Source organism: Staurois parvus, unplaced genomic scaffold, assembly GCF_062004578.1.
Source record: "Staurois parvus isolate SC_StPar_1 unplaced genomic scaffold, SC_StPar_1.0 ptg000217l, whole genome shotgun sequence".
Classification (NCBI taxonomy): Eukaryota; Metazoa; Chordata; class Amphibia; order Anura; family Ranidae; genus Staurois; species Staurois parvus.
In genome coordinates, this window is record NW_028318013.1 from 2,105,907 (window position 1) to 2,119,794 (window position 13,888).

The following is a 13,888-nucleotide window of genomic DNA, read 5'->3' on the forward strand; positions in this document are numbered from 1 at the left end:
TCTACAATCTTGTCCCTGATGTCCTTTGACAGCTCTTTGGTCCTGCCCATGATGATGCCCAAGAAAGAATCTGTGGACAGGTGTCTATTATACACATAAAGAGTTGTCGTTAGGAGTACCTTCTTATATTGACAGGACTAAGCTGTGTACCACATGAGCACATCAAAGAAAAAAAAATTTAAATAAATAAAGGAAAAATACTGTATAGATAGCATAATGGACCAGATCAATTAACTATTATACTGTAAATAGGTTTATCCAACCGGTAGATATACAGATGGAAAAGGGTAGATAAAAATGAAGTGAATTCTGAATTATTATGGCAAAAACCATGGAGAAAAAAAGTATAGTTGAGATAGTTGTGTATCAAATGTACAAATTAGTAGTTAGATGTACAGATGGACGCTTTTAGGGAGAAAAAAAAACATAGAAAATATCCATAAAAATTGCTCCAGGGAAGGAAGTTAAAACACGATTTAGATGATCATATTTGTCTCGATCTCCTTGTTTAGCCCAGATGGAGTGAGGCAATTTAGTGTAAATATTAAATAAGTTTCACGTTTACACAGTTTTTTTTAACCTCTCTGTTTTCAAACAAGAATTTGGAATGTGGTCTATGATCCATACTCTAAGACTGCTTTAGTAACACCTCTATATTAGACTCATTCAAAAGAGTTGACTACAGAATGAAAGTATTAGATGCATCCCCAGTTAATGCAGAAAAGTAACCGAATAGGAATGGTTAACAGATTATATGATCACAAATGGTATGTTGTAACTATGTAGGGAGAAGAAAAGGCTTGTTGACTTGAGCTTAGCTCCCTCTGGGCTACCGGCGTTACAATAGGCGATGCAAAGAATGATGTAAATAAAAATATATATATATTTACACTATATTGCTAAAAGTATTGGGACAGCCCTCCAAGTCATTGGATTCAGGTTCCAATCACCTTCATGGCCCCAGGTGTATAAAATCAAGCACCTAGGCATGCAGACTGCTTCTACAAACATTTGTGAAAGGATAGGTTGCTTTCAGGACCTCAGTGAATTCAAGCGTGGTACCGTGACTTGTGTAATAAGTCCATCTGTGAAATTTCCTTGTTACTAAATATTCCACAGTCAACTCTTAGTGGTATTGTAACAAAGTGGAAGCAACTGGGAACAACAGCAACTCAGCCAAATGACAGAGCGGGGTCAGCACATTCTGATGCGCACAGTGCGCAGAAGTCACCAACTGTCTGCAGAGTACATAGCTAAAGGCCTCCAAACTTTGCTTGGCCTTCAGATTAGTACAACATTGCAAGGAGAGAGTTTCATGGAATGGGTTTCCATGGCTGAGCAGCTGCATCCAAGCCTTACATCACCATATGCAATGCAAAGCGTCGGATGCAGTGGTGTAAAGCACGCCAAAATTGGACTCTAGAGCAGTGGAAACGTGTTGTCTAGAGTGACGAATCACACTTCTCTGTCTGGCAATCCAATGGATGTGTCTGGGTATGATGGTTGCCAGGAGTACAGTACTTGCCTGACTGCATTGTGCCAAGTGTAAAGTTTGGTGGAGGGGGGATTATGGTGTGGGGTTGTTTTTTAGGGGTTGGGGTTGGGTTTGGCCCCTTAGTTCCAGTGAAGTGAACTCTTAAGGCATCAGCATACCAAGATATTTTGAACAGTTTCATGCTCCCAACTTTGTGGGAACAGTTTGGGGATGGCCCCGTCCTGTTCCAACATGACTGCGCATCAGTGCACAAAGCAAAGTGCATAAAGACATGGATGAGCGAGGAACTTGACTGGCCTGCACAGAGTGCTGACCTCTAATTTGGGATGAATTAAAGCGGAGACTGCGAGCCAGGCCTTTTCGTCCGACATCAGTGCCTGACCTGATAAATGGGCTTCTAGAAGAATGGTCAAACATTCCCATAGAGACACTCCTAAACCTTGTGGACAGCCTTCCCAGTAGAATTGAAGCTGTTATAACTGCAAAGGGTGGGCCAACTTAATATTGAACCCTACAGACTAAGACTGGGATGCCATTAAAGTTCATATGCGTGTAAAGGCAGGCGTCCCTATACTTTTGGCAATATAGTGTACTGTCAGGTAATTAGCAGGGTATATGTCATGGAGTCTGCAAACAGTGGCGGTGGGAAATGGGACAGGTGTTTGTGTTGGGAAAGGGGGCAATGAAGCTAAGATTCCCACTGGACCCAAGTCAGTAGAGATGAGACTAATATATGGCATGGTAAACTGAATAAAAGTGTGATAATATTGCACATCCACTGGAGGCAGGGTGCTGAGCGGTTAACGCATCTGAGCTAGGCATTGAGGGGTTTTTACACATATGCTGTTGACTGGCTGCTGAAGTCTAAATGCACATGGACTGGGTACTGACAGTTGAGAGATTAATGCATTCAGCATCAAGAGACATAAGCAGGATAGTATGGCCTGAAAGGGAAAAGCACATACATTGGGTACTTAACGCTGAGAGGTTTACCCACATGAGCTGGATACTGGTTGTCTGTGTGCCATACTTGCATAATGACTGAGCAAAGAGAAGATAATGCACATGGGCAGAGGACTAAGCATATAGAGGAACTGATGCCCTTCATTTTTCTCCTGCAGCTGCTGAAACCCTGCTTCTCCTCCTCTCCCCCCTGCCTGCATTCAGCAGCTGCAGGAGGAAAATGGAGGGCATTGTTTCCTCTATATGCTGCCCCTCCTATCCAGGATACTTGTCCCTTGCTGCCCTCCGGCCTCTGTATGCTTTGTATGCTCCCCTGGCCCCCACTCGTCCCTCTGCAGTGCTGCTGGATTTCCCCTTCCAGCTGCTGTGAGGGATGTTTCAGGATGGAGAGCGGGGAAGGGGCCAATAAATATGTCATTTACAGCCCCTTCCTTCTCTGAATGGACATGGTCAGTGATCGGTACCAATTGTTTCTGTGTCCATTCACAACTGTCCAATCATTCTGTGCAGCTGAGGCTGCAGCGATAGAGATTAAGGGCTGTGTCCTCAATCTCCTTTCTCTGTCTCAAAGGTGAAATATCAGCGGTCCTTTCAGACCCCTGATACTTCACCAATAGGGTTCCTAAAAAATGTTAAAATAATAAAAAATGAAGTTGTAAAGAAAAAAAATAAAAAGATCTAATAACAAATAAAACAAAAAAAAACAACTGACCCCGTCCACTGCCCTACTGACCCTGTCCACTGCATTACTGAAATAATCTACTGCTGTACTGACACATCCACTGCTTTACTGACTGTCACCATTCACAGTCCTACTGACACCAATGGCAGAAACTACTGGGGTCGCAAAGGTCACACTTGTGACCCAGCCCTGGTTTTCTGCCACCATGGGGGGGGGGCCCAAGATACCAGGAAGGGGGCCCGCTGTAGAACATATGAAAGGGTCCCATTCCACGACCATAATAAAGAGTCGTGGGGCCCTAGGGCCGTGACCCACAGTGAAATGCCCCAGCCGGGGGTCAGGGGGGCCTTTGTGGTTTCTTGCATTGTGGCCTTGAAGGTTCTAGTTACACCTCTACTTTAGCTTTTTCCTCTATAGGAGGATGCGTGAGGGAGAAGGGAAACCAGAGAAAGACCAATGTGTGTGTGCTGGGGGTGGGATCTCAATGGAAGAAAACCAGTCAGTGTGCTGGAGATTTGAATGCGAAAAGATCCTTCTGTGTTCTAGAGGTTTGATGTTACTGGGAAAGGATGTTGACGAGGCTGATTTGCATGGTGGCAAAGTGAAATTAGAACTTAGACATTATGCAATATAGTAGTTTAGACATTTTTTAAGATTTTAAAGTGTGTAAACCAGCTTTGATGCACTACTAATTAGCAAAGCATCCATGACAATTGTTTATAATGTTGGTAGGCACACATAAAAATTTGCAAAGGTGACTTTTCCTAGTGTTTTTTTTAACTCAGAACTCGGTGACAAATCCTGTAGTCATCACTAAGCAGTACTGATATGTGTGTTATAAAGTGGATGAATAAATGCCTTTATACCTAACATCCATCAAATTTTGAGAAGACAAAGTCAAACTGAGTGACCGTAGCCAAAGGATTGAGAACTCTGTGCACGCACCATGTTTTCACTCATACATCTTCTTGTTTTAGAATGAAGTCGAGCTGGGAGAGCTGCTTCTGTCTCTTAATTACCTGCCAAGTGCTGGAAGATTGAATGTGGATATTATCAGAGCAAAACAACTTCTTCAGACTGATATGAGCCAGGGATCTGGTAAGCCTTGTTTCTTGATTTCTAGAGCTGAGAGTTTTATTTCAGAACCAGCTGCAGAAAGTCTTTTATAAATATCTATATTTCGATGTTACAAAATGTTATTGCAAAAAGAACTTGGCAGGAGCAAAAGTGTAGATAAATAGATACAATTCACAATGTAAGATGTTATTTGGTGCCATAGGATAGTAATAAAATGTAACTTGTTTGTTGCAGGTGTTGTCCATAAAAAAAAATAGTGACGAGGGAAAAAATTATTTTCAGCCTCCAGATAGTGCCAAGTAGAGGTCAAAATGATGTTAAGATGGTAGCAAGCAGTGGGACATAGGTATTATAAGTGGTTGCTTTAAAGATGAAGATGAGAAAGCACATGATAGGATAGAGAGAGGAGAAAGAAGGAAATAAAGCAAAGGGGGTTTTAATGGAGTGCTAGGGAAAAGAAGGGGGTTCCGCTTTCTTCCTGCTTAATATGGGGAGACCTTCCACTGTAATGTTTTCTTCCAAATGTCTTTAATAAATAGATATTTTTCCTTTAGGGCAACTTTAATCAATCCATGGTTCCCAAACCGGCAAAAAGACTTCTGCAAAAAGAATAGTAGTGAGTTTCTTATTGATGAAGGTCTGGGAGCTGAAAAGAAAAGCAGAAAGAGAGAAGGGATGGGACAAGGAAAGAGAAAAGGGGAAAAGAAGAGGGGGGAGGAGAAGGATCCCTACAAAAGGGGGGGGGGCATGGGTGGAGAAGGAAAGAAATCACTCCTCAGATAGCCATGGAGCCCAAACTTTGTCTGACTTCCAAGGACAACCCCGATTAATATACATGAATTTATACATGGGTAGAGCGGCGTCCACCAGCGCTTCTCAAGCTGACAATTTTGGAGGGGCTGGGGAGGTCCCTTTAAACAATATCTCTTTTTTAGCGTAAAATAGTAGGTAGGAGATGAGAAGTTTAGCATGGTGTGACCGTTGGTCATCCTTATGAATACCCAATAGGGCCAACTCCAGCAAGAGAGGTAGTGATGAATGTAGCCGGAGATTGATCTCAGCAAAAACCTCAGACCAATAGGCCATAATCAAGGGGCATGACCAAAACTTATGAAAAAATGATCCTGGGTGTACACGACAATGGGGACAAACAGGGTCCCAGTCAGGGTAGATTGTATGAAGTCTCAGAGGGGTGTAATAAATTCTATGGAGGAATTTGACCTGAATCAGTTTATCTCTAGAGGAGATGACCAGTTTATGGCCCCTTTCCAAACAATCCTTCTTTTCCAAGGTCGGGATATCAGCCCGCCACTAGTCCCACATATGCTAAAGTTTGGGAGAATTATCATTAAGAAGCACCCTGTACAGATCTGAGAGGGACTTCACCAAATCTGCTGAAGCCACCAGCTCTTCAATAGGGTCAGTCTGGAGGAGGGACCCAGCATGCTTAGTTGCATTAGAAATAAGTGAGCAAGGCAAAGCTTACTTAAGGACTTTGTCTGGCATCTGAAGTAGCAGAGCTTTTCAAGTTTGCACTTCAGATTGCACTTTTATTCTACGATTGCACTTCAGAATAGTTCTAAAATATGGTAAGTCTTTGTCCATAGTTGCTGGGCTACTGGACATGCCCACCAAAGCTAAAGCATGGTGCCAGTTTTGGCAGAGTCACTAAAGAAAATAAAATGGTAAGATGTATAACACCCTCCTAGTCAGCTAGGGGGAGCTAGACCTCAATTGTTAGCTAGGAGGGCTGAGTAGCAGCCTGGGTGTGATAGCTAGCAGGGGTCAAAAAATGGTTAGAGTTGAGAGGCTCTGCAGACCAGTCCTCTGAAATTTCCTCCTGCTCTAGCACTTTGGATAAAGGTCTAGAAGCAGTTGGTGGATCTGAGGAGCGGCTGATCTGCACTTTTGAGGGATCCTGGCCAATCCCCAGCAGGAGGCTTGGCAAAGGGCTAGGACAACTCTTACAAGTGAGAGAGCCTGCTCAGCTGCAGGAGAGTTCAGGTGGAAGAAAGAGAGAATGGGAAGCTAAAGGCAAGAGCCTGGGAGGATGCCCAGATTGACAGAGCGGCTCACCTACAGGCAGTGCAGCTTGGAGGGAAGAAAACTCAGACCCTCACCGACCCCCAGAGTGAGGACCACCTGTGCAGCAGGGAAGGAGTAGCCCAGGTAGAAGGCCTGATACAGCCACCAGCAGCACAGGAGAAGGACTGAGTGAGTAAGCCTGCACCCCCAGATAGGGGAAGGAGCACTCTGGTGGGAAACCAGATTAGCCACCTACCAGGACTGTCTTATTTCTTAAAGTGACGGGCACTGGATCCTGTGCCCAGGGATTCCTCCAGACAGCTGGGGAAAGAAGAGGATTTATCTTGGGTCTGAGGTGGTACTACAGGAGATGCTGGCTAGCTCTCCAAAGAGACTGTTTTGCTGCAGAGACTTGTAAATAGTTTCAGGAAGTTTGTCCTCAGTTCCAGTTCCATTCCCCTAATAAATTTAAAATTTGAAATGTAAAATTTGAAATTCCCCTAATAAAAAAAAAAAAAAAAAAAGCTCAAGGCTGGTTACTGATTCCTGGATAAAGGTCTGTGAGAAATGTGTGTTGCCTGGCAGTGCGGGATTATTGGGGGACCAAATACTCAGCTACTCCTAGGGGGGTCGTGCTACAGATGGAACATATTTTGAGAGCCTCACCAGTGTTAAGCTAAGATATCATAGGAGCATTTGTGTGTGTGAGTCCAGATGTATGTGAATGCATGTTTAGCAAAATATTGGGCCTCTAAGGCCTATGTCTTTATCATACCTATTATTGTAAAGAAAATGGCCATTGGCAGTAATATTATTGTGGTAGTCATTAAACACACATTATATGGATGTGAAAAATGTAAAGTGAAGTGGCGTAATGGAGCAATCCAACAGAACTGATTATTCACTTTTTGGAGATCGATAAAATGGAGCTGGAAGTAGGGGAATAAAAAAAGTTTGTACTTTAAGGATTTTATATGGTCAATTTGACCACTAAAATCTTTAAATCTCTTGGAGTCTCCATAGAAGTCAGTACAGTCTAGGTGCATGATAAAAACACAAGATATTTTACAGCTGGTGCAAAGGAGGCTGGGAATGGAAGAGGAGTTGCCTTCAATTTAAGATCACAAAGTTTCATCAAAAGCCAATGGGTGAATTCTACTGAACATGAAACAATATAGATACCAGTGGTCAGTAATCATGTTTCTTCTTTGTTTTTTTACACTAATTTAAATGATCTTCATACCAGAAAACAAGGGTCATTAAGAATTCCCAATTTAACTCAAATGGTTAATCTTTTGCTGTGTCGCCTATGCAAGCAAAGAGTGTGAGTTGTTTAAACAAAACTTAAAATATGGGGAATCTTGTCAGAGACACTTCTCAAAATATCTTTATATCTCAGTCCACCTACACCAAGGCCCTTAGGCATGGCTTTTTACCTAATAAGCTTCACCAAATATTTTGAAGTGCATTCAGCATCAATTGATCAGGAAAAAGCAGAGCACTCTCCTGGAGTATTTCTAGTTGGGGACACCCAAATGTAAATGCCAGTAAACTGACAAACCATCAGTAAACACTGTAACTTCACAAGTGCTGCTTAGTAGAAAATCTCCACATTTTTTTTTACTGTACTCAATTCAAAAGCGGTTATACATTTGTGGAATTCATAAATTAGTTCTCACAATTCTGTAAATCACATAAGTGAGGAACAGGAAGACAGTAAACCCAAAGTTTGTGGCTACTTCCTCATCATCAAAACTCCTTGTGAGCACCAGGCTATGGCATTTACAAATGTTATAACCTCTGAAGTTTTAATCACAGTAAAATCTGGAGATTTTACAACATACACCTCATTATTTCATCAGGAATGTCTTCAAACTCATTATTATTGTGAAGAATAAGCACAAAGGTACATCCTGTATGTATATCACTTACAGAACATAGTTGTTAGGTTTTTAAATTATGCATGCTTGTCACATCAGTTGTTAATATGTTAAAATGAAATGCATATCTTCATTAAAATCATTTAATATATTTATCCTAGATCCTTTTGTGAAGATTCAGTTAGTTCATGGGTTAAAGTTAGTGAAAACCAAAAAGACATCTTTCATGAGAGGCACAATTGACCCTTTCTACAACGAGTCCTTCAGTTTCAAGGTTCCACAAGAAGAGCTGGAGAATGCCAGTTTGGTATTTACAGGTAAGTAAAATAGCTTGGTGTTCTTTATAACTAACAGCTGTCAATAAAGTAGAACTATGGCTATAGAAAAAATATGTTGTACAACATGAAAGTATAGATAAGTGTGCTACTTTGGTTCCATCTTGACCCCCCCGTAAGGTCGCCAAATTACACGTTGATCCCGACAGCCAATACTTCATGCTCCTGCTGTTCCACTGCTTTTGAATTCAGGTGAGCAATTGGACTGCAATGGGATGTGGTGACAAAATAGGGGACCTGACCATCAAAATTGTCACCATTGATTCTGCAGATTGTCAGTCAGTGTCTGGCCATGCTCTCTTGGACTTTTAAGAATCTTGCTATGCACATCTGCAGCAGGTTGTATTCAGTTGTGATGGAGCACAGGTACTAATGAAAAACTTTCCAATGTAATAGTATGCAGTTATGAAAATTACAACATTTTTGCTATCCACAGTACTTCTAAATTACTAAACGAAATATATTTATAAATGAGGTGCAATGTTCTGTCTTTTCTTTAATTGGGTCATAAAACTAGAGAAAGTTAGTGTTTCTAGCAGTATAGGTATTTCTCTTATGGAAAAATGAACTGTAATGGGAAAAGCTTACAGTAGACATTCTGGTGAAGATTAATGTAATAAATTGTGGTGTGTGATAGAGGCATTTTGAGAATTTATCAAAAACCGTAAAATTATAATAGAAGATTTGGATTTTAGTATAGAAAAAGAAAGCAAAATAGCAGGAATGCACTTTTTGTCAGTTTCCCATTGACCTATGCTACATCTTCAATATACAAGCCTCAATATCATGCACGCCCCCACAATTAGTGTGAAGCTGTAGTGGTTATGGGAATTGTAGTCCCTGAAGCAGCTTGCACATTGCAGGGAAATGACCTATAAATGCTGCTGAATTATTCCCACCATAAGCAGATTTCTCTGAGAGCAGAGTGCACGAGTCAGTTTTAGGGTAATTTTAGACACTGAAGTAAAGTAAAAAAAAAATTACTTGTTAATTCGCATTTCCATCTTGATACATTAACGGAAGAGCCTGTGGTTCTACCTCAATATAGAATCTTCAGGGGTAGAACTCTAGGAAATAAGTAAACGCAGCCCAGTGTCATTATTTCATCATTACAAAAGATAACTACTGTATAACAGTGGCAGGGTCAAAGTAGCCCTGACAGCAGAGGTCAATAGCCTGTGGGATTCCTGGATTTTTAAAGAGTTTATGCTGCTATCTGTCAGTCAGGTAGGGCAGGAAAGGAAAGCCTGTGTCTTTGGCTGATGAGGACTTGTCAATAACTCTCATTCTATTGTTGACTACCATACCCCTTTGAAGTATCAGGTAGTATAGTAATACAGCAAGATAAGGTATTTTATAATACATTTCTATATAACTATATAAGCCATCCTGCCTTTAACAGTAAATCTCTGTAATGCCAGCTGTTATGGGGCAGAGTGGTCTGCTGGCCTACCAAGCCAGAAAAATAATAATTATTTTAGTTTATCTAAAAGATGGTGTACACATTGATGTCCCTACACTTTGTATGGTACCCTTTTTGCAGAAATCATTTTACAAATCCCCTTGTCCATATAGACCTTTCCACCACAATAAAACAGTATTTTTACAATGTGCCTTTGGGAAGCTATAGTTATTCACAGGGCAATTGTATAGAATAAAATGCCTGCTATGAGAGATTTGCACAGGCTAATATTGCTGACTTCTTAAAGCGGAGCTCCAGGCTCCCCCCAAAAATTAAAGGTCAGCAGCACCAGAAGCATCCAAACACTACCAGTGAAGCAAAACATAATGGACAGCCATCTTGGTGGTGCACCAGGGGAGTCCAGCGTGACAACAAATGTAGCAACGTGCTCTGAGAGGTATCAGAGACTCATGGAGAAGGCCACCACTGAGCAGATGGATTCCATCAACTCGCAATCTGCACAAAAGCATACAGGGTCTTGAGATGCAGTATCTGATGAACCCATCTGACAAGGGAGCTGTGAAAATCCCTGAAACTGCTCGGAATTGGGCACTGGGATAATCACTCCTCAAGGAGCAGGTACCGCACAATCCTGTATAGAGCCCACAGGCGCGCTTGGCGAGAGTCAAAGATCAGAGGGAAAAAACCCATCAGGCAGAAGAGAAAGAAACACCATTTTGTAGCCTGAAAGAATGAGTTCATGGACCCATTTAGGAGGAGCTTCACAGGCCCGAAACCACTGAGTAAGAGCTCCAGGATGGATACTGCTGCAACATATGTGAGAGGGTTGCCCTTCTGGAAACTTACATTAGAGATCTGGAAGAGCAAATTGCAACACTGGGCAGAACCGACAACCTTGAAAGGGGTCTTCTGCTCTTTGAACAGGTAGCTACTGGGATTGATGTGGAGGGTGGATGGGCTAGTCAGGATTATCAAGTAGGAAGATGGGTTACTGTAGTGAGGAAAAGGAAGGCCAGCCCTGGGTTTGAGCACCCAAACAGATTTGCCAAGTTGGGTAAAGATGTGGAGGTGGCAAGCTCAGGGATGGCAGCCCTGGATGTCACTGCTATCCCTAACAGCCAGAAGAGCAGTCCATCTGGGAGGGGTGGTGAGGGTAGTGCAGGAAGGCCTAGACAGTTGGTGGTAATATGGGATTCTATAATCAGAAGGACTGATAGAATAATTTGCCACCAGGATCGCCTCAACTGAATGGTTTGCTATCTCCCTGGTGCCAGGGTTGGGCATGTGGTGGACCAGTTTGATAAATTACTGGGAGGGGCTGGGCATGGTCCAGATGTCTTGGTCCATGTTGGAACCAATAGCAGGATACATGGAAGGTGGAGGCTCATTAAAAATCAATTTAAAGAACTAGACTGCAAGTTGAAGGGAACTCCAAGGTGATATTCTCTGAAATATTACCTGTGCCATATGCAACACATGAAAGACGGGGGAGATTAGAGAACTGGATGCATGGCTAAAGGGAAGGATTTGGGTTTCTAGAGCACTGGGCTAAATGTTCATTGGGATGCAACAGATATGCTAGAGATGGTTTGCACCTAAATAGAAGGGGGTCTTCTGTGTTTGGGGAGAGCTTAATGGGATGGCTGGAGGAGTATTTTAACTAGGATTGAAGGGGGAGGGAGAATTAGATTATAATGGGACAGACAGATCAGGAAAATAAAAAAATATGTAAAATATGTGTGCAAAAGGTGTCAATCAATCAACTATGATTTAATTAGTATTGCTGAATCTTGGCTTCATTCTTCACATGACTGGGCCATTAAAATTCCTGGCTATGTTCTCTTTTGGAGAGATAGGGTAAAGAGGAAAGGTGGTGGTGTCTGTCTCTATGTGAGAAGTAATCTTAAAGCGAGTGTGAAAGACGACCTAGTTGATGGAGAGTGTGATGAGGCTGAAGCATTATGGGTGGAACTGCACATGGGGGTGCGTACTACAAAGGTAATCGTTGGATTTGTTATAGGCCACCCAGTGTTAATGAGGAGGTGGAGGTGTGCTCCTTGCACAGATCGAAAATATTGCAAGGGCTGGGACAGTGATAGCAATGGGGGATTTTAACTACCTGGAAATTGACTGCAGTATTGGCACTGAAGGAACAGTTAAAGGGCAGACATTTATAAACCTATTACAGGACAATTATATGGTGCAGTTCATAGAGGCCCCAACTAGAAATGATGCTCTGCTGGACCTGGTAATCTGAAAACCATGCAGAGCTTATTCTCTCGTGACTGTTGTGACTGTGGTATTGAATAAATAGCAACAAAGCTTATTGAATATAGTTCATGCGGAGTAAAATGACTATAAATGAACAGTAATATTCATAGCCTCTATGGCTAGAAGCAACGAGCATACTATATACCGATTGGATAGTATCCCATATGTCATAAACTGATAGGATATAGTTCATGCAGATTAATGTGACTGCGGTAACACAATAAACAGCGGATAACTTTCGTGACTGCTGTGGCTGGAAACAATGAGTGTACTAAGCACTAACCAGATGGCACAGATAAATGTGCGTTGGAGTAAATAAGACCTACTCCTAGGTACTCTGGGGGTGGGAACTCAGCATGCGGATGTGATCATCAGGTGGAGGTACTTCACCAGCTGTCATCTATCCAAAGCAGCATTCCACGTCTCAGGTTTAACCGTGTCCAGCAGTACCTTTTATAGCCATCAGGGGGATCATACACGCAGATGGAAACCAGGGAAAGGATCCTTCAGGTTGAGGACTCTCGGTGCCAGATAAATGAGCCCAGAGAGAAAAGAACTCCAATAGTGTAGAATGTTTAATGATAATATTAGAGTAACATCAAGGTACAGGTAAAAAACAGAGCCAGCACTTACATCTGAGGTAGTCAGTAGGTAGAGTAGTTAGCAATCCATGAGAAAGGGTATCTCTCTAACGCGTTTTGTGTAATAACACATTTTTTTTTAAAAAAAGATATTGACTGGAGTAATCTTACTGCAGGAACAGTTAAAGGGCAAAAATTTTTAAACCTACTACAGGACAATTTTATGGTACAGTTCATAGACACCCCTACTAGGAATGATGCTCTGCTGGACCTGGTAATCTCAAACCATGCAAGATTATTACGAATGTCCATATAAAAAACATCTGGGTAGCAGTGACCAAAACATGGTTTAAATTATTGTTAGCTGTAAACAGCAAGCACATACAGGAAAAATAAAAATGCTCAATTTTAAGAGAGCTAATTTTCCAAGGCTGAGAGCTGCTCTCCAAGACTTAGACTGGGAGGGAATATTGACATCAATAAACACAACACAGAAATGGGAGTTCTTCAAAAAGACTGTATGTGAACACACTGCAAAATATATTCCCATGGGCAGCAAGTTTAAAAGACTAAAAAGCAAACCTATGTGGCTTACGGTCAAAGTTATAAGAGCTATAAATAATAAGAGAAGAGCTTTTATAAAATATAAACATGAAGGAACGCTATCATTGTTTAAACATTACAAATAATATAACAGAATATGTAAAAAGGAAATCAAGGCCGCAAAAATTGAAAACGAATGACAGATTGCAAAAGATAGCAGGACAAACCCCCAAAAATTCTTCAAACATATGAATAGTAAAAAGGTCAGGTACAAGCATGTAGACCCTTTACAAAATAATCTAGAGTGGGTGACTCTGATACCCCTAACTAAAATCTAGTGGAACCAATTGCCTTCAGAAGTCACCTAATTAGTAAATAGAGTCCACCTGTGTGTCATTTAATCTTATTATAAGTACAGCTGTTCTGTGAAGCCCTCAGAGGTTTGTTCGTGAGCATTAGTGAGCAAACAGCATCATGAAGGCCAAGGAACACACCAGACAGGTCAAGGATAAAGGTGTGGAGAAGTTTAAAGCAGGGTTAGATTATAAAAAAATATCCCAGGCTTTGAACATCTCACGGAGCACTGTTCAATCCAATATGGAAAGCGTATGGC

At 41.6% G+C, this 13,888-nt stretch overlaps 1 protein-coding gene across 3 annotated transcripts in view; it reads left to right on the forward strand.

Annotated features, from left to right (window-relative positions):
* SYT17 (synaptotagmin 17) overlaps positions 1-13,888 on the forward strand; it is a 189,170-nt gene that overhangs the window by 121,996 nt on the left and 53,286 nt on the right. For all 3 annotated transcript variants that reach the window (XM_089679068.1, XM_089679066.1, XM_089679067.1), the window contains exons 6-7: positions 4,118-4,238; positions 8,284-8,439. In XM_089679068.1, the coding sequence (XP_089535194.1) occupies positions 4,118-4,238; positions 8,284-8,439 (277 nt within the window). The remainder of the gene's footprint in view (positions 1-4,117; positions 4,239-8,283; positions 8,440-13,888) is intronic.